Consider the following 27,417-nt stretch of genomic DNA (forward strand, 5'->3'; position numbering starts at 1 on the left):
GGGTGACAGAATGTTCACTTATTCTCTTTTCCTAGGAAGGATTGTTTGAAACATAAAATGTATAGCTATAGAAAAGGAGAATAAGCAATTATTCTGTAAGTACTGTGGAAAAGGCATTGATCATCAGAAGACTCCCATTTCAGTCTCACCAATGGACTGTGTGATGATACTGGGGAAAAACATGTTAAAGTAGAACTACGGTAGGTCCAGTCTGGCACCGGAAGCAGTGAGTAGCTTGCCAAAGCTACTGTGGATTGTGCAGGTGAAGATGGTCAGAAGCAGCTGGTCACTAGAGAATATGTCCAGATGCTGGACAGCCGGTGGAAGTCAAGACAGCAGGGATGTCAGCTGTCAGGTCTTACTGGAAACATCAGTTGATGTAAGATCAAAGACCTAAGGAAGGCTGGAAAACCAAAGCTAAACGGAGGTAAGAATAGAACCCAAGTGGGGGCCAAGTAGTTGCCAAACAGAACTCAGTCTGAGCCAAAGGCAGGCAGGAATTTATTTGGGCAGGGCAGAAGCGAGTCTGGGAGTCTGAGGTTCAAACCAGGGTCACAGGAGAACCAGTCAAACTCTAGATTCTCTACTCAATTCAAAAGTCAAGAGCAAAACAAGGTCAGCCAGAAACGTCTGGAGAGCTGTGCCTACTGCCTCCCCACACCAAGGCCTTTGGAGTTGGCTTTGTGGAATCTCCACCAGATTTCCAGGGGTCTCTGACCAAGATGCTGTTAAATTCTAAGTTTTTACACTTATAAAGGGGTTAAGTTCAATGATATCCAAATTCTATCCAGCTCACCAAGTTCTATATATCTAAAAATATACATTACATTTCAAAAGAGAAACGAGGAAATTCCTTTTTTTTTTTTATTCAGGGAAACAGTTTACTGGACTCCTACCCGCCACCATCACTCCCCACCCTCACCCCACAAGGACATATAAATATCCCACCACTACCACCTAATTCTTCCTACTAAAAGGCAGTGTGGGATGTTTTATAGCCCTCCTGGAAAAAAAAGAAGGGAGGGTGATGAGTGGGATGACATTCCAGTGCATCCTGACTCACTTAAAGTCATCATTTGATTCTCAGTCACAAAGAATTCTCCTAACAGGATGGAAAGAGGCCTGGTCATGAGGAGCTTGTTTGGAGCTGCGGTGGTTCCCTGTGCATTCTGAAAGCCAGAAGGATGCATTCCAGGGCTGTGTTTCATTCATTTCCCCTCCAGGCTGATTTTATAGCAACAACACATATCCACTTAAATCTATCTCCAAATCACCAACATTCAGAAAATGGACCACATAAAACACAGACATTTTACAAGGGACCATCTATTAGCTGATAATGGCAGGGCTCCCATGGAATGCATCAGAGAACAAATGTGACCCTCACCAAATGTCACATCTATTTATCCAAATCAGCCCTCTTCGGCGTACGCCAGATAAGCCTACCATGATATGATTCAAAGCATTATGGAGGGCTGGGGGGAGGTTACAATAAACTAAATATGTAGGTTGAGGATGTATATAAATCACATGAAATGCAGCCTCATAAGATACTAATAGAAGTTGGGGTGTAGGGGCAAGAGGGTTGGCAGAAGCGATTTTAAATGTGATCAGATGGGAAAGAGACTATTAGTCCAAAGGGGAAAAAAAAGCTTCAGAAGAAGAAAACAATAAGTTTCTCTATGTATATTAAAAACATGTAGACATGGGAGAGTCAATTGTTGCCAGGTTTAGAGAGGGGAGGAATTAATCAGAGTTTAAAGAGACTTCCATAGCTTCCCAGCCGGGCCGGAATATCTGTTAGGGGAACCTAATCTCTGAGGCTTTTCATTCTTCTCTTCATTCACCTTAGGCAAACACTGCTTGCATGATCCCTCTCCCTTCTCCACATTCAAATCCAGGCTGAGGAAAAGGTCTGGGAAAATTTATTTCACTAAGGCAGTGGTTCTCAACCGTCTGGCCCTTTAAATGCAGTTCCTCATGTTGTGACCCAACCATAAAATTATTTTCGTTGCTACTTCATCACTGTAATGCTGCTACTGTTATGAATCATCATGTAAATATCTAAAATGCAGGATAGTCTTAGGCGACCCCTGTGAAAGGGTCGTTCGACTGCCAAAGGGGTCGCGATCCACAGGTTGAGAACCCCTGCACTAAGGAATACGCATTCCTGCTTTAACTCTCCCTGTGTTATTTATTTAAATCTGAAGAGTGGGCAAACTTTTAAGTAAAAAAAAAAAATCTATAATTGAAGATTCTCTAAAATTAGCAAACTAAGTGTAAAGTAGGGTTATATCCCATGGACTGGATGTTCCTTCCAGCCCTTCTAAATGATAGCATAAGGGTGGCCACTGATAAAATCCCCCCTGTTCTCTAAGCAAACCACTTGTTCAATGAAGCCTTCATACGAAGAAGTAAAAGCCAACTAGGAAGTTGATACATGATGTCCACTTATTATATGTTTTTAAAACAGTTCAAATGTGAAAGACAAGATAAGGACAGGAAGATGGGGCAGGGAAAGAAGGCAGAAAGGAGGACTGAAATGGGGATTAAGAAAGGGGGAAAGGAGAAGGGGCAAGAGATAGAAAGCTATTAGAAATAAAATATGAGGTAGTGTTATTTTCTACTAAAAATAAAAATTAAGGATATTACAGATGTTATTTAATAGAAAAGTAAGTCAACAGCTTTCAGGAAGGCCAAAGACTCATTAAAGCTTTGAAAGACTTAACCATAAAAATGACACAGGATGTATTTTACTTAGTTCAAAGGCCCAGACTGAACCTTTTCATAGCGTCTGTTAACACTGCAGAGCAACTAAGGGACACACAGAAGTGTTTCATTCTTTATAGAGTACAGTCACAACTGCACGGAACAGAGCAAGTAGAATATTCACAAGTTCCAAAGTCACTGCCAACACTGAGAAACAAATGTCTCCTGAAAAGGAATAGAATACGAGTTATTAAGATCCACTTGTGGTTTAAAATAAAAATACTAAACACTATTAATAGCCTTTATTAAGAGTGCTATATACAAAGTTAAATGTATTCCTGAGTCCTGTGAGCTATTTTAAATTTATTTTTTAAGTTAGCTGGAGCAAGGCCGTACAGGCCAACTAGAATAGCATGCTTTGCTTTTGCTAGCATTAAATCAAATCAATACAATACTACCAAGTTATATCATCCTATCAGGATTTGACTGGCAGTTAAATAGAACTTTATGAAATCAAAATTGTGGAAGTTAATTCATAAAATTACAGTTTGGAAGAGAAAATCCTCTCCAAAATATGGGATTCATGAATTTTAAAAAATGACATAAACTTTGATAATAAAAAATTCAGGAGCTGTAATTTATGATTCTTGAGGGTTGAGAGTCTCCTAAAATAGACTGAGCACTGTGGTGTGCTGAGTGCTATGATAGCAGTTTCTATGCCTGATCTGCTTGTTATTTCTCACTATGAGGTAGGTCTTGGAATGCGTGGCGTACGTAGGAGAACCTGAGGCTCAGAGCACTCAGAGGACTTGCTCAAGACCCAGAGTTAGTCAAAGGAGGACTCTCGTCTCCAATTCAGGCTTCTGACTTTAGGTGATCACAACAGCGGTCTCCTGGGTTAGTTCAGACCAAGTCCGGCTACCACTTGCTCCCCTGTTTTTATTTTGACCTGACATTGAGGGATCTTCCCTCTTCCCTTTGGCCAGTTCCGCCAAACTTGGAAAGCTCTGGCCTCCCCCACTGAGTGCCTGAAACCCAAATAGGCACTAGAAATAAAATTTAAAAAGATATAGTCTCTTAGGTTATGCCCTTGTAGGTACATCGGTTGTGACAAATGTACCCCTCAGGTAAGGCATGTTGAGAAGGGACAGGGGGATATGGGAGCTCTCTGTACTTTCCTCTGAATTTTGCTGTGAACCTAAAACTGCTCCAAAATAAAGTCTTAATAAGAAAAAAGAAATTGTCTCTACCTCAAGAAATTTACTCTCTTGCCAGGAGGGAGAGGTAAATGAGCGAGGACAATTGAGTGCTATAGGTGCTTTGATGCGGCAGCAGAGGAGGGGCTGCTGAAATAGACAAGTGCAGAAGGAAAGCTCCTGAAACGCGTGCTCGTGTCAAAGGACTGGTAGTAGCAACCAGTGAGACAAAAAAAAAAGCTGCATCATTTCAGGGAAAAGGAATGGCCATGTGAGCAGAGAGGCTGAAAACACCAGGCCACATTATAAGGAATTGCACGTGATTGTAAGGTGACAGGCTGGGAAATGCAATTCCAGGTGTTAAGGTAATTCAAACTTTACCCTCCAAACCCTGCAGAGGCCCCGGAAGACCTGCGCCGGCAGTAGAGCGGCCAAATTTACCTGATGGTACCAAGATGGCAGCTTTTAAAAATTAACGTTACATTTAAGTATCTTTGAGGTTACAATCCCTCCATCAACGGCCAAATATTGCTCCAGGTCCTACTTTCCAATATTCTGCACAAGTCTAGTAAAAATAATTTGACACCAAATTTTAAAAATGTGATCAGATTAAATGAAGCTTTTTAATAAACCCTTGAATCATTTCAAAAAGTATTTGTTTAGCACCTCTGTTTAGAAGGCCCTGAACTAGGGCATTTAATTTTACAACATTATAATATAGTAAAGTCTGAAAATAAGCAGGTATTCAATTACATATTAGAAACATAATTTAGAAAAAATATGATCATTCAAAACTAAAAATAATTTCACTAAAGGGAACTGTCACAGCGGTTTACAAGGTAAATTTATCCTAGTGCTGTGAAGTTTTATTTACGGCAACTGAGTGTAACCAACATGTCAGAAATGCCTTTACTATACTATATTGACATACACCTGCTTAACATGTGTAGCACTTTTCAAAAGTCAATTTAAAAGGTGTCATCTTCCAAGATACATTTTCTCCTCCCGTGATTCTTTTCTTCCCTATGAAATTACACTTAGTTTGCTATTTCCTCTTAAGAACTATCTTTTTTCCTCATTTACCAAATTGTACTTGCCCTTCAAGACCCAGGTGGCACCAGCTGCAGGAAGCCTTCCCTGACTTCCCCTGTTTGAGGTGTTTAACCCCTTCTTTGGACTCCAGCACCCTGTGCCTAGGCTGATCCTAGCATGCTGCACACACTACTTAAATCATTGTCTTCCTAGTTTATTTCCTAACTAGAGGCCCAGTGCATGAATTCATGCACCAGTTGGGTCCCCTGGCCTGGTCTGCAGGATTGGGCCAAAACTAGCTCTCCAACATCCCCTGAGGGGTCCCGGATTGTGAGAGGGCACAAGCCAGGCCGAGGGGCCCCACTGGTGCACAATAAGGGCCAGGGAGGGACGCATGAGGTTGGTCAGCCAGGGAGGGATGGGGGAGAGCTCCAGGGCATGTCCGACCCCTCTCACTTAGTCCCAATCAGCTGGACTCCAACAGCAAGCTAACCTACTGGTCGGAGCATCTTCCCCCTGGTGGTCAGTGCATGTCATAGCAACTGGTCAACTGGTCGACTATCTGCCCCCTGGTGGTCAGTGCACATCATAACAAGCGGTTAAGCAGCCTTAGCATATCATTAGCATATGACCCTTTGATTGGTTGAACAGATCACCAGATGACCAGACACTTAGCATATTAGGCTTTTATTATATAGGATTATAACATGAGCTCCTCTAAATCCCAGACCTCATATTTCATCTCTGTATTTGCAGGAGCAGGCAGGGCCCATAGTCAGTGGCCAATAATGTTATAAAGAGAGAAAGGGGGAAAAATAAAATGAATTGTATTTCTATTTTCTCCATCATTTCTCTTTTCCTTTGTCCTCATTTCATGTCTTCCTATTATTTCTCCCCAAGTACTAATACATCATCTTTACTTCTCTTCAGTTTCATGATTTTCACCTCTCTCCTGAGGTCCTGACTATTGCAAATCATGCCGGTCGAATGTGTGAGTGGCTGAGGTTCAGAAGTGTGCTGCTACTTAGCACTGCAAGGAAGGGGTTAGATTTTACAGGCTCTGGATTAACCTTTTTTATATCCCTTCTGAGTGTTAGCTGGGAACTTTCACATGCTTTAGCTTTGCCTACTTTTCAAGATCAGCAGCTGGGTCAACAAACGTTCTGCAGCACCCTGGCTAGAATGGCAAGCTCAGGAGAGGAGTCTTCCATCTTTACATTTTAAAAAATAAAATAAAAGTTGCTCGCCACACTGATGATAACAGTAATACCTGAGAGCACTTGAGGGGAACTAGGCCTGCGCTGGCTGTGAAAGGAAAACTCACTGATGACAAAAACATGCAGCTGCCATCCTCTGAATGAGGCTAACCACTCCCAGAGAGTAGCATCAAACTGCATTTAGCACGAATAACGGAAAAGGCATGTAAGTGACTGACATGTCTGATAAGCATCTTAAAAGACTCTATGGATTTCATAGAAGAACGAAAAGTGCATCATCTGATTCTAAAAAACTAAATGATGGCTTACCGTGGACAGAGAAGTTATCTTGGAAAATTACGCAAGAAATTAATCAAAACTTAATCAGAAAAAAATACTTCGTAAGAAAGATTTTGAAATAGGAGAGGATATATGTAGGCACATTTAGGAGAGGAGACCTTGTAAAAACCCATAAATGCTTCTGTTTTTTACTTTTGGATATCAAATTGGATAAAAAGGGGTAAGAGTTGTTCTTTTTTTAAAAAAAGAAAAATAAACACTGTGTCCATCATTCCTAGAATGTGTTTTCAAAGCTGTCTGCAGTGCAAATTCACTCTCACAACTCCCTCTACAGTTATACATATTTTAACAACTTTTTAAAATAAAAATGTAGGTCAAGGAAATTGTCTATGAGCATTAAAGGAAAGTATTTATAATGTAATGTTTAATAGCAGACAACAGGCAAAAACATGGTATACTCACATGGTAATGTAGCTATTGTTACCAAAACAATGCTTTTATAATAGAAATGATGGGAACACCACACTAAACAAAATTATAGCATGTATATGAACATGCTAAAAAAAAAGGCAAAAAGATAATTATTAACAGGCACAGTCTGTGAATGCAATACTTTTGTAAAGTAAATTTTCTTAAAAAAATGTTACCTGAAAAATAAAAAGTAGTAGAAAGCTATCTACTTAGACATATCACAATAAATGTTTTTATGGAAGAGTTCTTTTTTTCATTTTATTAAGTTTATTGGGGTGACATTGGTTAATGAAACCATATAGGTTTCAAGTGTACAACCCAATAAAATATCATCTGCACACTGCACTGGGCATTCACCATCTAAAGTCAAGCCTCTTTCCATCCCCATTTATCCCCCTTGTGCCCGCTTCCACCTCCCCCTGCCCCCATTCCCTCATACCCGTGGTCGGCAAACTGCAGCTCGTGAGCCACATGCAGCTCTTTGGCCCCTTGAGCCATTTCTAAACCAAAGTTCTGATTATGTCACAGGACAACAGACCATTTAAACAGGGATCAGCACTAACCACTCCAGGGAATTCAGCAAGGGAACTAAGCCCTAATACCCTAAGGCCGTGGTCGGCAAACTATGGCTTGCGAGCCACATGCGGCTCTTTGGCCCCTTGAGTGTGGCTCTTCCTAAGCCTTAGGAGCACCCTAATTAAGTTAATAACAATGTACCTACCTATATAGTTTAAATTTAAAAAATGTGGCTCTCAAAAGAAATTTCAATCGTTGTACTGTTGATATTTGGCTCTGTTGACTAATGAGTTTGCCGACCACTGCCTCAGACCATACTGCTATGTATGTCTGTGTCATATATATTCCTTAATCCCTTCACCTTTTTTAACCCAGCCCCACAAGCCCCCTCCCCGCCTACAGCTATCAGTCTGCTTGATGTGTCTATGCTTCTGTTTCCATTTTGTTTGTTAAATTATTTTTGTTGATTAGATGCCACATATAAGTGAGATCATGTGGTATTTGTCTTTCTCTGACTGGCTCATTTCACTTGGCATAATTTCAAGGCCCATCCATGCTGTCATAAAAGGTAAGGTTTTCTTCTTTTTTATAGCCAAGTAGTGTTCCATTCAATAAATGTACTACAACTTTTTAATCCACTCATCCAATGATGGGCACTTGGGATGTTTCCAGATCTTGGCTATTGTAAATACAGCTGCAATGAACACAGGGGTGCATATATTTGTTTGAATTAGTGTTTCAAATTTCTTTGGGTATATTCCCATATTGAAATTGCTGGGTCATAAGAAGTGAAATTGCTGCGCTATCAGAGACCCTGACAGGAGGCTCCAGAGGAGTCACGCCAGTGGTTCCACCTCTAAGCTGCACCCCTCCCCCCTGTGGAATTGAGCTCAACAGGACAGGGCCAGCAGGATATGGGGAAGCAGATCAAGGCAGCTCTCCACTGGGGGTGGTGCAGGCTTGCTGGAGGGGAGCAAGCTGCACACCTCCCTTAGCTCCACAGCCATGCCACAGACCCCAACAAGGGAGTCTTCTGTTGGGGGTGGCACCTGCCAAACCCACAGAAGAGGGGGAAAGATTAGCCTCCTTTCCAAAGCCACAGAATTCAATGACTGTCTTACAGTCTGCCTATGGCTTCTGCAGAAGCCAACAGTCCTTTCTGCTGGACTTGAGCTTGGCAGGGTGTTGTCGCCAGCATTTGGAGGACTGGGTTAGTGTAGTCCCCCAGCTAGTGCTGTAAGAATAGGAGTGCCCGACCCTGGGAGATGGCACCTGCAGGTGGTGTGGGATGTTAACTTGGGATTGGGACCTCAGTAGCCGACCCTCCAGGCTTCTGTACACCCACGAGTCACCTTCCCTCTACCACAAGCTCCTGTGTGCTGGCCCTTTAGGAGAGCACTTGGGATTCTAGCAGACTCCCTCCTCTTCAGTGGGACTTTGTCCCACTGATTCTTGCTGCCAGGCACAATGAAGGCTCCTCTTTTCGGCCCTAGTGCTCTGGTTTTGGGTGTCCCAGAATGGAGTTGAGACCCCATGGTCCTCAAGGGAACTTTTGTAGCCAACATATCCTTCTTACTTATCAGCTACCACACCTGGGTGCAAGGGCCAGCCCTCTCTACGTCTCTGCCCTTCTCTGCGTAGCTTCTTCTATAAACCCTTGAATATAATGTTCCTGTTCAGCTGTCCTTCAGTTAGTTATTCAGGTTGATTGCTCTATAATTTAGCTATAAATCCAGTTTGGTGCTCAGAGGAACTGTGTGTAGCTTTCACCTGTCCTGTAGCATTCTTGGATCCTCTATAGAAGAGTTCTTAAAAAAAAAAAAAAAATTAAGTCTTCTAGAAGGTCTGCAGGGTTACTCTCAGGAAAGTCCAGTAGGGCTTTTATCTTTGTTTTTTAAAAAACAATATTTCTAGTGCTCAAAACAGTCACTGGTATATAACAGGTTCAATAAATGTTTGTTAATAAATGAGTGAGAGAATGAATGAATGGGAAGCATATACCATTGAAACTCTTGAGTCCCTCAAGTATCTTCATTTGAAAAAGGAGGTTTTGCTGCCTCTCAGTTGCTGGAAAACTTTGAACTCTACCAGGTATAGTATTCCCTTCAAGTCATCTCTTTGGGGTGGGAGAACTGGGTGAAGGTGTCAAAATGTAAACTTCTAGTTATATGATGAAAAGTTCTGGGGATTTAACATACAGCATGGTGACTACAGTTAACCATACTCTATTGTATATTTGAAAGTTACTAAGAGAGTAGACCTAAAAATTCTCATAAAAATAAAAAAATATATATAACTACTTGAGGGGATGGATGTTAACTAAATTTATTGTGGTAATCATTTTGCAATATATATACATATATAATCATTATGTTGTATACCTTAAATTAATACATGTATTAATTATATTTTCAATAAAAGTGGGGGGAAATATGCCTATTCTGGTTAATTAGAAAATAGAAGTTGCTGATTTTTAGATCTAAAACAATTCCTTAATTTCACAAGTTTAAGAAACTACTTTAGCATAAAGTCATAACTTTTGCAACATGACTTGTCTGCCACCTTTCTCTGGACCCACCTACTCCCATTCTTACCCCTGATCACTGAGCCCCGGGTATACTGTCCTCTTGGCTACTCTTTAAACTCCCAACCATGCACTACTGCCTGGAAAGCTTCTCCAGGATATCTGCTGCTCTCCCTATCTCGTTTCCTTCAGGACTCTGCACAAATGTCACTTTATCAGAGAGTGACAGCCTAAATGGAATAGCCAGCCTCAGACCCAGCTTTTGGCACTCCTCATTTCCCCCCCTTCCCTACATTTATTTTTCATCAACTTATTTTGATCTTTTACTTCTCTATCCTTGGTGCTTACCAAATGTATATTGGAACTGGAGAGCATTATGCTAAGTGAAATAAGCCAGTCAGAGAAAGATAAGTATCACATGATCTCACTCATTTGTGGAATATAATGAACAAAAACAGATCCAGAGACAGAGAAGCATCGATCAGACCATCAAACCTCAGAGGGAAGTTAGGGGAGGGTGGGGGTGAGGGGAAGAGATCAACCAAAGGACTTGTATGCATGCATATAAGCCTAACCAATGGACACAGACACCAGGGGGGTGAGGGCATGAGTGGAGGAGTCGGGGGCAATGGGGGGATAAAGACACATATGTAATACCTTAATCAATAAAGAGAGAAAAATGTTTATTGAGTGAATAAACAAGGACACAATAACATTTTATATACCACTTCAAGGAGACAATATGATATGTGATCAAGGTTCTGTCTTTTGAATATCTTTTCTAACTATTCACTATGGGGTCTAACTGTAGACTAACTTCCCTCTACTTTAGAATTTTCATCTGTAAAGAAAAACTAATAATATTTTTCTGGTAGACCCTTGGCCTCAAATAAATGCTGATTCCTCTCCTTCCTTTTACGCTGCCTCCTTTTCGTGGTTGGGAGCTAATGTGTCTATGATTCACAAGTTCTGCGATTGCTGTTAAATGAAAGGAACAATGTGTTGAGCAGACCTTTAACAATGTCTTTCCCCAAAACAACTCCTGTGGATTCTGTTTCTGTTTGGTAACCGGATACAAGGAACAAAAGGACACCTTCTTTTCTGACTGGGAAACCAAATAGAGACATTTGAGGATGATTTCATGAAGTTGCAGAATTAACGTTGAAACGTGACTGTTCTAGAGTAATGGTAAATCTGGGAAGCATTTCAGAGAGAGAACAAAAGAAGCCAAATGGGAGTGTGGCTGGAGCAGGCGCCATATATTGAGAAAAAGAGAGAAAGGAAAGGTCACGTAAGATTATGAAAGATCATGATGTCTGACTAAAAAGACCAGATTTCATACTATAATTAGTAGAGAGCCAGAGAGTCACTAAACATTTGAAAATCAGTAAGACACAGAATAATAAAATGGTAAATTTTAAAATGTTCAGAGACTTCTGAAAGCTGAGCAGCAGGCGGTACTAATGAACCCAGTGACATTTGTTCAGAAAAACAAATGACAAGGTTATAAATGGGTATTAATCATATCCTAATCTCCCTGGTCATCACCGTTTGACTCATCACATAGGAAAAGAGACATGAGCTGGGAAAGACTGAAGAACTATATTATCACAAGAGAGCACCAAAAAATGTCAACATACCAAAACAAGAGCACATGAAACTTGGCCCCCAAACAATAAGGGCTCTGTGTGTGTGTGTGATCTGAGTAGGATCTCTCTTAAGACTACTCCCTGCCTAGACTCTTCTTTATTTTTTTCTTTATTGATTAAGGTATTATGTATTTGTCCTTATCTCCCCATTACCCCGCCATCCTCCCACACATGCCCTCACCCCCCTGGTGTCTGTGTCCATTGGTTAGGCTGATATGCGTGCATACAAGTCCTTTGGTTGATCTCTCCCCCTTACACCCACCCTCCCCTGCCTTCCTTCTGAGGTTTGACAGTCTGATCGATGCTTCTTATTAAGTACAAATAAAGACATACGAACTTTATGGGTTCCAAAATGCTAAAATTCCCCTTCTGTGTATATGAGTAGGAAAAATATGATAATATTTAATTCATCCTAAAGAGAAAAATAAAAATTAATCTGTTACAGGTGCTGCTAAAAGTATTCTCACAGCAGAATTCTATAACAGAATTTAGCAAGGAATACAAGTTTTAGGACTTAGGAAACCAATAACTTAACTTCGAGGTTCTTGAAGTTATGAAAGTTCTGGCAACTAAATAGCAAGATGACACTTGTATCTGCCTGGGTTTTGTATTTTCCTTGGGTCCACTCTTCCCACAGAATGGATATGATTTATTTAGACTATCAAAGAGCTTTTATAAGGTTCTCACAAGAGCCTATTATTGAAACTTGGTAACCATGGTGTGAAAGAAAAAAAGTCGTATCAATGAATTAAATGAATTAAAAACTGCTTGAGAGGCAAAGAAGCCAAAAACAGAACTAACTGGCCAGTTCTCATGTGGAGAAAGGTTAATGATTGAGGGCTCTTATGCTCTGCAGTAGAATCAGAGTTATATTTAACTAATGACTAAGAAAGGGGAGCCCCATTCTCATTCCCCCATTTTCTGCATATCAGTCCCACACACAGAGCTCCCATTGACTGCAAAACCTTTGGCACATGGGGGAGATACAGGCAGTGTGGGGAAGTGCTTAAACCCCAGGAGAGAGCAAATATAAGTAATGAATGATAACTCATGTAGAAAGCCCCAGATATAAAGGAGACAGATCTAAATACTGTATTAGTGAAATTCAATTTCTAAAACTTTGATATATACTACATAGAAATACAAGTGCCTTTTCAAAACACAAGATGTGGTATTTCAACAACAGTACATAATTTATTGGCATAATGAGCGCCAATGTTCCATACATGAAGAATAGCTCAAGTGGGCATCTAATTCTGCAAAAACCATAAAGTCTATTTTATATATTTAGAAATGTAGAAATAAACAAGTAAAACTGATTTTAAAAATTAAGAATTACTACAGTCTTCTGAGGCAAACTTGACAAATTGGTACAGGTTTTAACAGAAGCATAACCTGATGTGAATGGAATAATTGGGAAATCATATACTCTAATTAACATTAATGCTTGTGACCATAGCTCAATATGGCATTTTCAAAACATCATTACAAACTTCACAGAAGAGGGTCCGAAAAGCCAAAAAAAACTCCTAACTTAACCTCTATTTGTCTCAGTTTCCTTGTCTATAAGAAGGGGAATAATAAAGCTGACCTCACAGGATGATTGTAAAGGTTAAGAGAGATCAGGTATGTAGAGTGTTTAAGAAAGTAAAGGTAAAAACTAATGTTAATTATTGTTGTTGTTGGTATTCATGATGTTCTAACCCCAAAGAACATGCCACAGACAATCAATACATCTTGTTTATAGCACTGTTAAGACTCAGTACTTAAGAAGACAATTAAAATGCTTTTAAATGCATTCAAATAAAGAAAACACTTAGTTTTAAAATACCTTCCCATTAACCAATTTTGTGAGATGGAAAAAAAAATAGTCAAGTTAATCTAAATAAGCCTAAAAAGAACACCACAAAACACCAGATAAATGCTAATGACATAATTCTTGAATGTACAAATAGTAGATCAAAGCTTACCGTGCAGATAATATTTTAATAAGCTCTTTTCTATTCTGTACCCGAAGGTGATTAGTTTTATACTTGCAGTCATCAATCAGTTCAGGCAAATTCAAGATCTAAAAGAGAAAAATAATTTTAATGTATAACTCACAAGTTTTTCTCGTACCTGCCTGTGGGTACTAGTGTTCAAGGCCTGCCACTCCCTCCCCAAGACCATTCCTTGCTGGTCTTTATCCTTTTCTCAACAAGAGCAACAAAGGAAACTAGAGGGAAGAATCATGCCATTAGGATGCGTGATGCTGTGACTGTCCGCACTTACAGAAATCCTCTAATCAACATATATCTTGTAGATACATTTACTTATTTATTCCACATGTAAATAAATATTATCTGTGCTGCTAGTCCTATCCATGATGTTGTACAAGATGCTAAAATAAAGGCAAAACACACACACATTTACCCTAAATGCTCACCATTAAAATAATGTCAAATTTAAAGATATTCTTCTAATACAAGTACCACTATTTTTCTTTAATATCTCTCCCTGAAGGAATAACAAATAAAAATGCTTTATATACTTCCTCTTTGGCTCCTCCTCCGTAAACGAAAAATCTATCTGCCAAGTTCCACTCACTATCCTGCAATCTTAACAAGATCATAATAGAAGTATCTAGTGGGTTTGGAATGGATGTTTTAAAAACAATATGTGGAGGCAGAGTTTGGCAGTTGGGTTGGAAAGTCAGGAGCATTTATAGACTAGGGTCAGGGCATGTAGCCTACAGAAAACTTCACTACATCTATTAATGTATTTGCTTTAAATAAAAACATTTAATGGTTTCATTTGTTTCCCACAGTATAAATAAAATAATCCATTAATCATCTTACAAAAGAGGAGAAGTAACTCAAACTACACTAAAAAATTCAAGAGTAGGGAAGACACACAAGCTCACGACACCAGCATTACCCTAATTCCAAAACCAGGTAAAGACATTACAAAGAAAAAAAAATTATAGGCCAATATCCCTCATGAATATTGATGCAAAAATTCTCAACAAAATATTAGCAACCCGACTTCAGCAATATATTAAAAATATCATACACCATGATCCTGGGATGCAAAGTTGATACACTATCAACAAATCAATTAATATGTTATACCACATTAACAAAATGAAAGATTCAAATCATATGATTACATTCATAGATGCAGAAAAGCATTTTACAAAATCCAACACCCATTTATGATACTAACTCTCAGGAAAGTGTGAATAGAGGGGACATACCACAATATAAAGCCCATAAATGATTAAATCCACAGCCAACATCATAGTCAATGGGGAAAAACAAAAATCGTTTCCCTCAAGATCAGGAACAAGACAGAAATGTCCACTTTCAACATTCTTATTCCACATAATACTGGAACTTCTAGCCACAGCAATCAGACAAGAAGAAAAACTAAAAGGCATCCAAATTGGAAAGAAACAAGTAAAACTGTCATTATTTGCAGATACTATATATAGAGAGAACACTAAAGATACCACCAAAAAACCTACTAGAACTGATAAATTAATTTTAATTTAAATTAAATTAAATTAATTTTAATTAATTTTAATTTAAATTAAATTAAATTAATTTTAATTAATTTAATTTAATTAGTTTTAAAACAAAACTGCAATGAGATACCATCTCACACTTGTCAGATGGCTACCATCCATAAATTAACAAACAACAAGTGTTGGGGAGGATGCAGGGAAAAGGAAACCTTAGTGTACTGTTGGTGAAAATGCAGATTGATGCAACCGCTATGGAAAAAAGTTTGGATCATATAGAACATTGGAACAGAGAGCATTTTTTTAGGTGGAATAAGTCTGACAGAAAAAGCAAATATGCTCTGATTTCTTTTTTATGAGGAATCAAAAATACAAAACAAATAAACAAAATGAAATAGAGGCAAACTCCTAGATAGAACTGATGGTTATTACCAGTAAGGAGATTGGGGGGTAAAGGAAAGTACAAATGTCCAATTATAAACTAAACAATTCATGAAGATGTAATATATAGCATAGGGAATATAATCAATAATATTGTAATAACTATGAACAGTGACAGGTAATTACTAAACTTATGGTGATCACTTTGTAAGGAATATAAATATTGAATCACTATGTTGTACACCTAAAACTAATAATATTGCATGTCAACTATAATTAAAAATACATATTAAAAGAACTAAATGGAAAAGTAGAAATGATCAGCAAAAGAAATAGAAGATATGATGAACCAAATGGAAATTTTAGAACTAAAAAATACAGCTAAATAAAGAAAGAAACACTTCACTAAGTGAGCTCAATAGCACAATGGAGATGACAGAGTAAACAATCAAAAGATTGAAAATAGATAACTAGAAATTATTCTATCTGAACCACAGAAAGAAGAAAACTAGTCCCCTCCCCCAAAAAATGAAAGAACACATCTTCAAGGACCAGTATTACAATAGCAAAAAGTCTAATATTTAGGTTATTGTACTCCCAGAAGGAGAGGAGAAAGAGTATACGCTGCAAACTTCCCAAATTTGGTAAAAATTAAAAACCTACTGATTTAATAATTTCATAGAACCTCAAATAGGATAAACCTCACTACATCCATGCCCAAATACAACAAAATCTTACTGGTGAAAACTAATGACAAAGATAAAAATTTTGAAACTCCCCCAAGAAAAATGAATATTGACTCAACTGATTGCAGATTTTTTGTTAGGAATTACATAACCCAGAGCAAAGTGGCACAATGTGCTTAAAGGACTGAAAGGAAAGAACTGTCAACTCAGAATTCTATACCCAATAGAAATGTCCTTTTAAAATGAAGGTTAAGTGAAAGCATTCTTCCTCCCTCTTTGCCATTCTGTTTTGAACAAGCAAATGCTTTTTATTTCTTTTAGGGAAAATAGTACCTAGTAGGAGTACATGACATTTGTTTAGTGCTTAATAGATAAAGCACTTTTGTTTACATTGTTTCATTTTTTTCTGAAGCAGCACTCTTTAAAGCACCTAAAGAATAATTAGAATGAGTATGATCATAACACATGAAGCAGTTTCTCTAGAAACATTACTTTTGCTCACTGTTTAACACTTCCAAAGAGAAAAGAGGTCCAATAAGTCAAATAAGGACACACGAGAAAAGAGGTCCAATAAGTAAAATCAGTTACCCTTGAGTGCAGTCACAGAGTAGTGTTATATGTAGCTAAAGTATATTCTGGGTGAGGCCAGATTTATAAATTTAAGCTGTGATTTAATGAAGGCACTTGCTTTTTTAAAATTTATCTTTATTGTTTAAAGTTATACAGATGTACCCATTTTTCCCCATTGAACCCTTATAGCCTGCCTCCTCCCCTTGCCCCAGGCCTTCATCCTATATAATAAATAGGTAATATGCAAATTAACCCTCACACCCTCACAAGATGGCTGCCTATGACCAGGCTGGCAGGGGGGTTAGTGAGGGACGACCAAAGGACTGAACAGCAGGCTGCATGGGGTGACCAGGACAGTGGGGGTGGGGCGTGTGGGGCAACCAAGCCGGTGGGGGTGGTGCAGTTGGGGGTGACCAGGCTGGCAGGGGGGGCAGTTGGGGGTAATTAGGTTGGCAAGGGGGGCAATGAGGGGTGACCAGGCCAGCAGAAAGGGGTAGTTGGGGGCAACCAGTCCAGCAGGGGGGGCAGTAAGGGGTGACCAGGCCAGTTGGGGGGGGGGCAGTTAGGAGCAACCAGGCCGGCAGGGAGGGGGCAGTTGGGGGCAACCTAGCCGGCAGTGGGGGGCAGTTAGGGGTGATCAGGCCAGCGGAGGGAGCAGTTAGAGGCGATCAGGCAGGCAGGCAGGTGAGCAATTAGGAGCCAGCGGTCCAGGATTGTGAGAGGGATGTCCCCCAAGGGTTCCCGGATTAGAGAGGGTGCAGTCTGGGCTGAGGGGACCCACGCCCCCATGCACAAATTTCGTGCACCGGGCCTCTAGTCATGAAATAACTTATTCACTCTACGGGAGGGAGGTAAGATTGGTATTCCTTCACAAGTCTTGAGGTCAATTCTTGGATCAGGTGTGGTGACTGAGGTTTTCAGAAAGAGCACTCTGTGTGCTGTAGCTTTGTAAAATGTGGGAGAGTAATGCGGTCTTTATTATTACTAAAGGAAATGAAAAAGTGAAACATTAAAAAGAGAAATTATACCATTGAGATTCTCTCTTTACTCTGGAGAATCTTTTTCACTTCTCTCTCCATTTTATTTATTTATTTATTTACTTACTTACCTACTAGTATTTTTCAATTACAGTTTACATTCAATATTATTCTGTCTCAGAAGTTCAACATAATGGTTAGAAAATTACATACTTTACAGAGTGGTCCCTCAAGTTTCAAGTACCCACCTGGCCCCAAATATAGTGTTTATAATATTATTGACTATATTCCTATGTAGTAATCTATATCTCCCTGACTTTTAACTACCAATTTGTACTTCTTAATCTCTCCCAACCTCCCAACCACTTCCCTTCTGACACTGTCAGTCTGCCCTCTGTATCCATGAGTCCGTTTCTATTTTGTTTGTTTGTTTTATGTTGAGTCATATGAAATCTATATATGTTTGGGATATTAACCCCTTATCAGATATATCATTTGCAAACAACTTCTGCCATGCAGTAGGTTGCCTTTTCATCTTGTCGATGCTGTCCTTCACTGTTCAAAAGTTCATTAGTTTGATGTAGTCCCATTTGCTTTTTTTAATTTTTTTTCTTTGCCCAAGAAACCATATCCAAAAAAAAAAAAGTGATTGCTAAGTCAAAGAGTATACTGCCTATATTTTCTGTTAAGAATTTTATGGTTTAGGTCTTACATTCAAGTATTTAGCCCATTTTAAGTTTATTTTTGTACATGATGTAAAAAAAAAAAAGTGGCCTAGTTTCATGGTTTTTGGATGTGTCTGTCCAATTTTATCAACATATATTTTGAAGAGACTATCTTTTCCCCACTGTATATATCTGTCTCCTTTGTCATAGATTAATTGACCATATTCATGTTGGTTTATTTCAGGCTCTTTATTATGTTCCATTGATCTATGTGCCTGGTTTTATTTCAGAACCCTACTGTTTTCCTTACCATTGCTTTATAATATAGTTTGAAATCAGGGTACATGATACCTGCAACTTAGTTCCGTTACCTCAAGATTGCTTTGGCTATTCAGGGTTTTTTGTGGCTTCATATACATGTTAGAATTATTTGTTTCTATTTTTGTGGAAATTGCCATTTGGATAGAGATTGCATTCAATCTGGTAATTAATTGGGCCAGTATAGACATTTTAGCAATATTAATTTTTCTAATCCAATAGCATGGTATATTCCATTTATTTATGTCTTTTTCTATTTCTTTCTTCAATGTCTTATAGTTTTCAGAATACAGGTCTTTTACTCCCTGGTTCAATTTGTTTCTAGGTATTTCATTCTTTTTAATGCAATTATAAATGAGACTTTTTTTCTTAATTTCTCTTTCTTATAATTCACTTTTTGTGTATAAAAATGAAACTGATTTTTAAATATTAATTTTAAAACCTAAAATAGACTGTTATAAACATAGATTATATATGAATCTCATGGTAACAACAAACCAAAAACCTATAATAGATACACAAAAATAAAGACAAAAGAATTCAAACACATCACTAAAGAAAATTATCTTTAAGATTCTCTCTTTATCTTTAAATTTTAATTATTATGTGTTTTGGTGTGGACCTCTTTTGATTCACCTTGTTTGGGACTCTCTGTGCTTCCTGGACTTGAATGCTTAGTCCTACTCCAGGTTAGGGGAGTTTTCAGACATTATCACTTCAGATACATTTTTCTGTCCCTTTCTGTCTTCCACTTTTGGTATCCCTATGATGTAAATGTCTAAATGCTTCTTTGATATTATCCCTAAGGTACCATAAACTATCTCTTTTAATTTTTGCTTTTCTGATTTTGTGATTTCCACTACCTTGTTTTCCAGGTTACTGATTCAGTCTTATGCATCATCTAATCTACTATATTTTACAATTTATCTTTTTTGTAAGATGTCCTCCCCGCCATACCCTCTTCACCCCTCTCTTACCCTCTCCCTAGGCCTTCCCCACACTACTGTCTGTTCATGGGTTATGCATATATGCATATAAGTTCATTGGTTAATCTCTTCCCACCTCCCCTCTCTCTGAAATACATCGGTCTGTTGCACACATCATTGTCTCTGGATCTATTTTGTTCATCAGTTTATTTTGTTCGTTAGGTACCACATATAAGTGAGATCGAGTAGATGAATGGACTAAAAAACCATGGTACACAATGGAATACTATGCAACTGTAAAAAAGAAGAATCACTGACCCTTTGAGACCGCATGGAGGGATCTGGAGAGTATTATGCTTATCGAAATAAGCCAGTAAGAGAAAGAAAAGTATCATATGGTCTCACTTATATGTGGAATCTAATCTATTGATTCCCTCTAGTGTGTTTTTCATTTCAATTATTATATTCTTCAGTCCTTATTGGTTCTTTTTATTTTCTTTCTCTTTGTTGAAGTACTCACTAAGTTCATCTATTCTTTTCCTAAGTTTGTTGAGCATTTTTATAATCAATGTTTTGAACTCTTTACTTGGTAGATTTCTTATCTCCATTTGATTTAGTCCTTCTTCTGGGTTTTTGTCCTGTTCTTTCATTTGGAACATGTTTCTCTGTCTCTTCATTTAGGCTACGTTTCTTTGAATTAGACAAAACAGCATTACCTCCTCTGGTAATGAAGAAGTGGCCTTATGTAAGAGCGTCCCCTTTGCAAACTATGCGTACCAGGTGTCCGGCAGGCCAGGTGAAGCTGGAGCTGGAGAAAGTGAGGGCTATAGGGAGACCCAGAGGCAAGCCTCACCTGGGCTGCCTTGGCAGGCTGGCTGGGTCTTTAGTTGGGGCCGGCACAGGTTACCGGCAGTCCCAGCAGGCAAGCAGAGCCAAGGCCACTTTGGCAGGTCAGGTGGAGCTGTAGTTGGAGCAGGCTGAGGCTTCGGTAAGTCCAGGGGACAAACAGCACTGCACGCGGCTGGAGCTGTAGTTAAAGGAGGCATGCACCATGGGGAGTCCAGGGGCCAGCCACAGAGCTGGTGTGGGCATGGGGTCTGGGGCAGACAGGGATGGCCTTGGCCAGCTGCCTAGGACTTCTGGATTGTGTTTGTGCTCATGAAATCAAGGTGGAGTGGCAGCAAAACAAATGGTGCTCTTCTGTGTCTCTGACATCAGAGAGAGTTCCCACAGTTGCCCACATGCTTGGCAAATGCTCTAGGGGGGTGGTTCTCAACCTTCTGGCCCTTTAAATACAGTTCCTCATGTGGTGACCCAACCATAAAATTATTTTCATTGCTACTTCATAACTGTAATGTTGCTACTGTTATGAATCGTAATGAAAATATCTGATATGCAGGATGGTCTTAGGCGACCCCTGTGAAAGGGTTGTTCGACCGCCAAAGGGGTCGCGACCCACAGGTTGAGAACCGCTGCTCTAGGGCTAGTAAATGAATTTACTTCCCATATATATAGGTGCCCTTTAAACCGGTTTTTTCTCTGTGCCCAGGTTAGACAAGTCTGTGTGTGGGCCCTTCAGTGATCCCTTCCTGTGCCCCATCTCAGACATACTAAGTCAAAATCTTTGGGAATGGACATTTGCTATGCATGCTGACGTTGGGAGCCAATGCATATTGCCTCCAATAAAAGAAACTTTAAACTTTAAGTACAAATAACTTTTAAAAGGATGTCAATATACTTCAAATAGGAATACCCATTAGATTTGGCATTAATCAGCTTGAAATATCTTACATATGCTCACATTCTCCACTCTTCTGTATCATGTTAAGGGCCATAAAGTAGGATTTTTTTATAAAGCAAGGTTCACTTTATATGTAGGAAGATATTCTCAACTCCAAGCTTTGAACCCAATGTTCTTGCCCTCTCTAATCCCTGACAATAAGAGCTCCCTAACAGGAACCTCCCCAAAAAGTGTTAGTTAAGCAGTATATCAAATTTTATTTTGGGAAGAGATTAGGCCTAAGTGAATTCTACTCATTTGTGGCAGACAATATTGCTACATTTCTCCCCAGGAGGTAGGGAAGTAGAGTGGCCATATATTTCAAAGTGGATCTTACTTGGCAAAAGAACAATCTTGATGGGCTCACTGTCAAAAACTGGGGATCTCATCTTCTATAAAGCCAGCTTGAATAGCAAGCCTCTCAGTATGAGATATATCTGAATAAAAAAATACTTAGAAGAAACTCACCCACTACAGTTGGGAGGGGGGAAATCTTGCATCAAAGTAAGGACACCAGTGTCCTGACCAGTGTGGCTCAGCTGGTTGGAGCATCAGCCCATGCACCCAAGGGTCACAGGTTCGATTCCCTGTCAAAGCACATACCCAGGCTTCGGGTTTGATCCCTGGTTGGGGCACATACAGGAGGCAACAAATTGATGTTTCTCTCTCATAGCGATGTTTCTTTCTCTCTCACTCCCTCTCCCTTCCTCTCCCTCTAAGAAAGAAAAAAAAAAATCCTTGAGTGAAGATTTTTTTTAAATAATAAAGTAAATAAGGACATAGGTGATACTTCTTAGGTGAAAAGGTCTTTTTAAAACAAGTTTACATGTAAGGATATAATTAGGAAGTTTGAAAAAGCCAATCAGATTGCAATGTTTGCTCAATATGCCTAGTAAATGATGTAAATAACATTAAAATCTTTTATACAATTTTTTCTGAATATATCAGAATTTTATAGATACTGTCTTAATGGCTCAAAATAGGAATTATCATTCCTGACGCACATATGGAAAAAACAAGGTCAGTATGCCACTCCCCAAAGCCCTCTGGTAGTCTTTTTTTTAAACAATGTGTCATAACACTCAACAATAACTCATATTTTAGTACTATAATTTATGGAAAATATCCTGCTTTGAAATAAAAATCTTTTCCAATAAATGTTCTTACGGATATTTATGAGGAAGTTCAAAAGTTTCAAATTAATCAGCAATAATGAATCAAAAATAAAAAGAATTCAGTACAGTTATTTTCAACAGTAAAGAATATGTCAACCAGTAATTTCTCTCCTCTCCTCCCCCACCTTTTCTGGAGAGAGAAAACTCCAAAACATATGGCCCAGGAAGACAATCTGTACTCATTTATAGCAATGAACTGGCTTTTACATCTCTGGAGCTAGAGTACACAAATGACTTCATAGGCAACAGCTTCCGTATGTTTCATATTTTTAACATTGACCGTTCACAATAAAGATTCTTTGATCCCAGATCAAATGTATGAATCAATTTTCTCTACGCTTATTCAGAGAAACCATTATAAAAGCCCCCCTCGTCCCCACCTCATATGTTCCAGCCCTTGCTCCAATCAGAACTATCTCCATTTGTCACCTTCTCTGTGGTACTTCCCACCCCTTTGCTGTGGTTTTTAGCTCTGCTCGTTAACCTCTCATTCGAAAGAGGCACAGTAATAAATAAGTTTTGTACATAATAAGTTAACCACAATAAATAAGGTTCCTATAAGGAACTCATAGGCATCTTTAATAAAACTGAAAGCTCATGGTACTATAGTTAGTAAAAAAAAAAAAAAAGTCCGAATCAGGAAAAACATCCTCAGTTCCTCAGTAATTGAGGCCTTTGCCTATAAGCAAGAAAAAAACACATGCATTTTGTTTTAAAGAACTAGATTATATTTATGGCATTACAACTGGAAAAAGTAAACTGAAATCTAAGGCCTTAAATTAAAAAAAAAAAAAAAAAAGGACCAAGGAGAGCCTAGATAAATGCAAAACATTAATTTTTTTTAAAATTCCTAAGCACTGCTAAAAAATAAGAGTATCTTCAGGCCGCCTGGTGTGGCTCAGTGGTTGAGCACTGACCTATGAACCAGAGGTCATGGTTTGATTCCTGGTCACGGCATGGCAGCCAATTGATAATTCTCTCTCATCATTGATGTTTCTATCTCTTTCTCCCTCTCCCTTCCTCTTTAAAATCAATAAAAAAATATTTTTAATAAAAAAAAAGAGTATCTTCAACATAAAATTATTTTATGAATCCAAGGCCACTTTTAAGGCCTTATGAGGAGCAACATTTTTTATAAAACTGGATGCTAAAATCTTAAAACAAATTTTGCAGAAAGGTAATCATTAAAATACTTCAAATTCTTACAAAATTTTCTGGTGATAAATAAAATAAATTTGGTAGAAGATTATATTTGGGCCTAGTTAGGCCCACGTTGTAGAAGAAAAAAGGGAAAGGAAGAAAAAAAGAGGGAGGGAGGAAAAAAACAAGTGTTAAAGATTCCCTTTAATTTTGTTATTGTTATTGTTTGTTTCCTTTTGTTTGGACTGGCAGACAGGTCAGGTTTTAGAATAATTTAAGGTACTATCATTCTTCATTTCAAAATACAGCCCCATACCTCAGGAAAAAAATAATAAAACAGTGAGAGTGCTGATTCAGACCCTGTACTTGGCATTTATAAGCATGAAAATGGCGTACTTTAACTTAAGTCTTAACACAGGAGGTTCTTGAGTTGCTTATAGACTTAGCAACACTGTTCTAGGCAAAATTAAACCTTCCTGGCTTTTTACTACATGAGTTGTTGCATATGTCATCCACCCACCCCAAAGGTTACAAGTTACCTTGCACACGGTAGCAAACTGTTGGTTATTTCCTGCTCCAACTACAAGATAGCCATCCTTGGTTTTAAAAGCCTAAAATAAAAAATACATACATAAGTATATAATTTTATATACTGAGAATACCACAAAAGTTGGCTTTAATTTCTAAAACTTCTATATAAAAAAAGCTTGTTCTAAAGCAATGTTATTAAGCCAGTATCAACAAATTAGTATATTTTCCACTTCTATTTGCATAGTGGCTTTCATTTGGGATTTTCAAAGCACTTTCTGGCTCTTCCGGTGTTATAACATGGGAGGGGGAAATAACTTAAGAAAATGAAGAAAATACGGGAATTTTATTACAGCTCATAATGTGAAATTCTGTATTCATTACAACACGAATAATGTTGAATTTTCCCAAAGTTTTGTGTTTTGTTTCCACTTTTTTCTTGTAGGACAGAACAAGAGGATACATTGTTTTCTACAAAATAAATGAATAGATGGGAAAAAGAAAGCAGAAGGAAGGAAAGAAGGAAGGGAAAGAGGGTGGACGAGTGCACTGATGCAGCTACATTTCATCTTTGAAAACCTCAGATGCAAACTTGTGCACAGTTTTTACTCTTTAGTAAGTGAAAATGGGCATATCTGGATCCTGGACTTCCTGTGGCTTATCTACCTGAAAATGTCTGTCCCTTTTTGGAGAGACAGACATTTAGACAGCAATACCGATAAGTAATCAACATTCCCATGTCCCATAATCCTAGCCTCTCTGGAGAACTCAGCACCTTCTTCTCCACATTTGATCACAGTAGAGTTTGGAGTAACCAAACTTTACCCTCAGAAAGATTTCTTCCCACTTTCCTTAAATAAATACATTCCTTTAGTTTCCTTCTTTTCTATGTAAAAATTGCTCTGTATCTTTGCCTACTTTTTCTTCTCTCACTCCTGCCTCTATCTTTCTTAGCAGGGCTTACTCCCATGCTAATGACCTTGGTGCTGCTTTAACTAACATCTTCCAGAACCCTGCTCAAACACCTTGCATCTCTTTACTTCCACTGGATCCTTGTCAACTGCCTACTTATAGGCTCATGTCTACACTGAAAATATTGACAGCAACAAAACAAAATTGTCTACTGCCTACTTATAGGCTAATGCCTACTAAAAATATTAACAGCAACAAAACAAAATTTCCATCAATCCTGTCATCCCTCTCAAATGATCTTCCCTCCATCTCTAAATGGTATGAAAGTGCCACCTGCCTGCCCTTCTTCACCACGCTGACCCCTCTTTATTATTTAGTACTGTTATTAACAGATTATCCCATCTTCCAGAAACCTGTCGTCTCTAAGCTCCGTCTAGGTTCATCTTCAATCTCTCTTACTTGTCTTGCAGGGGTATCTTCTCCTCAGCCTTCAGCATTTCTTAAGCATCTTTACTTGGTCTTTTAGTTCACTTGCTTCTTATGGTAGCCACTAGCCACATGTGGCAATTGAATTTAAATAAACTAAAATTAGATTAGTCACAAAATTTTATATATGTGATTCCATTTACATGAAAAATCCAAAGAGTCGTATCTGTGGAGGCAGATTAATGGCTACCTAGGTCTAAGGAAGTTGTAAAAATTTGGGGAGCTACTGCTAATTAACATTGGGTTTCTTGTTGAGGTGATGGAAAGTAGTAATATTGACTGTGGTAATGGCGGCTCAACTCTGTGAATACACTAAAAACCATTGAATTCTATAACTTACATGGGTGAACTTATGTAGTATGTGAATTATTTCCCAATGAAACTGTCAATAAGAAAAATTAAATTAATGGTTCAACTCCACAGACACACTAGCTACATGTCAATCATTCAATAGCCACACATGGCCAGTGGCTGTCGTATTTGGTAATTTGATAATGGAGAGCATTTCCACCATCACCATAGAAAGGAGTACAGTACTGGTAGAGCAGAGCTGGTAGATTGTATTTTTTCTTTATTGTTCCTACTAAGACTAACATGATATCTTAAGAATGTCAATTAATAAATTGTTATAAATTGTTAATGAATCAATCAAGTGATTGCTTCCATGTAGTAGACTTGTGGCTAAATGGATTGTAAGGAAAACACTAAAATAGGTTTATCCTATTTACATTTTTGCTTGATTTGGTAATGAATGCTACTAAAAAGATATCACATGCACTATTTTAAACATTCATTTCCCTGTTCACAGGGAAAAGCAAAATTAATATTATATATAAGGCATTAGTGTTTCTTAAACTACCAAAAGGGATCTGAAATACAGCTGTGAGTGAGAGACGAAGGGTTTTTGAGCGAAGGTATCCCAACACAGGTAGTATATTTGCTCTCCTTTTTGCAAAGGAAGAGGAAGTTGGGGAGTGCAGAACTTATGTGAAGTATCAATGTGTGTTGACAGGTATAATGTAAGGAAAGGTTTTCAAAAATTTATATTAGTAACATGTTAAACAAGTTTACATTTGGGGGGAGAGGTTATTTTCCTTTTAATTAATGATGAAATGCTTGTTTTTTCCTTAAGCTTGAAACCTACCATGAAATACATCTTTACCGACATATAACTTTTAAAAACTTAAGCAGAGATAACTAGTTAATGATCACAGGAAAGTGAATAACAGCTAAGCCACCAGAATATGATTAGACTAAAGAGCACCTAATCAGACTTATAGAAATAAAGGTAAGATTATTCGTGCTTTAAATAGTTATTTGGTCCCTCCTTTGTTGTTACAGTGTTTACTAAATATATTTTAATAACTTTCTAAAAAAAAATACTACATTATGCTGTAGACTGAAATGTTATAGGTTCCCCACCCCTAACCCCCCCCCAAAAAAAAAAAATCACATATTGAAATCCTAACCCCAGTGAGATGAAATTAGGAGCAAGAACACAGCCATCTATGAACCAGGAAGTAGGTCTTCACCAGACACCAAATCTGCAATGCCTTGACCTTGAACTTCCTATTCTCAACAACTGTAAGAAATAAATGTTTGCTGTTTAAGCCACCCAGCCTATGCTATTCTGTTATAGCAACCTGAGAAATGGTACTGAGAAGAGAGGTACTGCTGTAAAAAGTACCTACAGATGTGGAAGCATCTTTAGAACTGGGTAATGCATAGAGACTAGAAGAGTTTTGAGGTACAAAATAAAAAAATCTACATTGCCATGA

The 27,417-nt window shown here is 38.3% G+C and overlaps 1 protein-coding gene across 5 annotated transcripts in view; it reads right to left on the reverse strand.

Annotated features, from left to right (window-relative positions):
* The window catches only part of SUGCT (succinyl-CoA:glutarate-CoA transferase), a 556,817-nt gene that overhangs the window by 341,025 nt on the left and 188,375 nt on the right, over positions 1-27,417 (reverse strand). For 3 of the 5 annotated variants that reach the window (XM_036327436.1, XM_036327438.1, XM_036327440.1), the window contains exons 10-11: positions 24,253-24,324; positions 13,564-13,661 (exon numbers count right to left, since the gene is read on the reverse strand). In XM_036327436.1, the coding sequence (XP_036183329.1) occupies positions 13,564-13,661; positions 24,253-24,324 (170 nt within the window). Of the gene's footprint in view, positions 1-2,828; positions 2,935-13,563; positions 13,662-24,252; positions 24,325-27,417 lie in introns of those variants that run through there. The other 2 variants (XM_036327441.1, XM_036327439.1) reach the window with 2 other exon arrangements.

Source organism: Myotis myotis, unplaced genomic scaffold (assembly GCF_014108235.1).
Source record: "Myotis myotis isolate mMyoMyo1 unplaced genomic scaffold, mMyoMyo1.p scaffold_m19_p_11, whole genome shotgun sequence".
Classification (NCBI taxonomy): Eukaryota; Metazoa; Chordata; class Mammalia; order Chiroptera; family Vespertilionidae; genus Myotis; species Myotis myotis.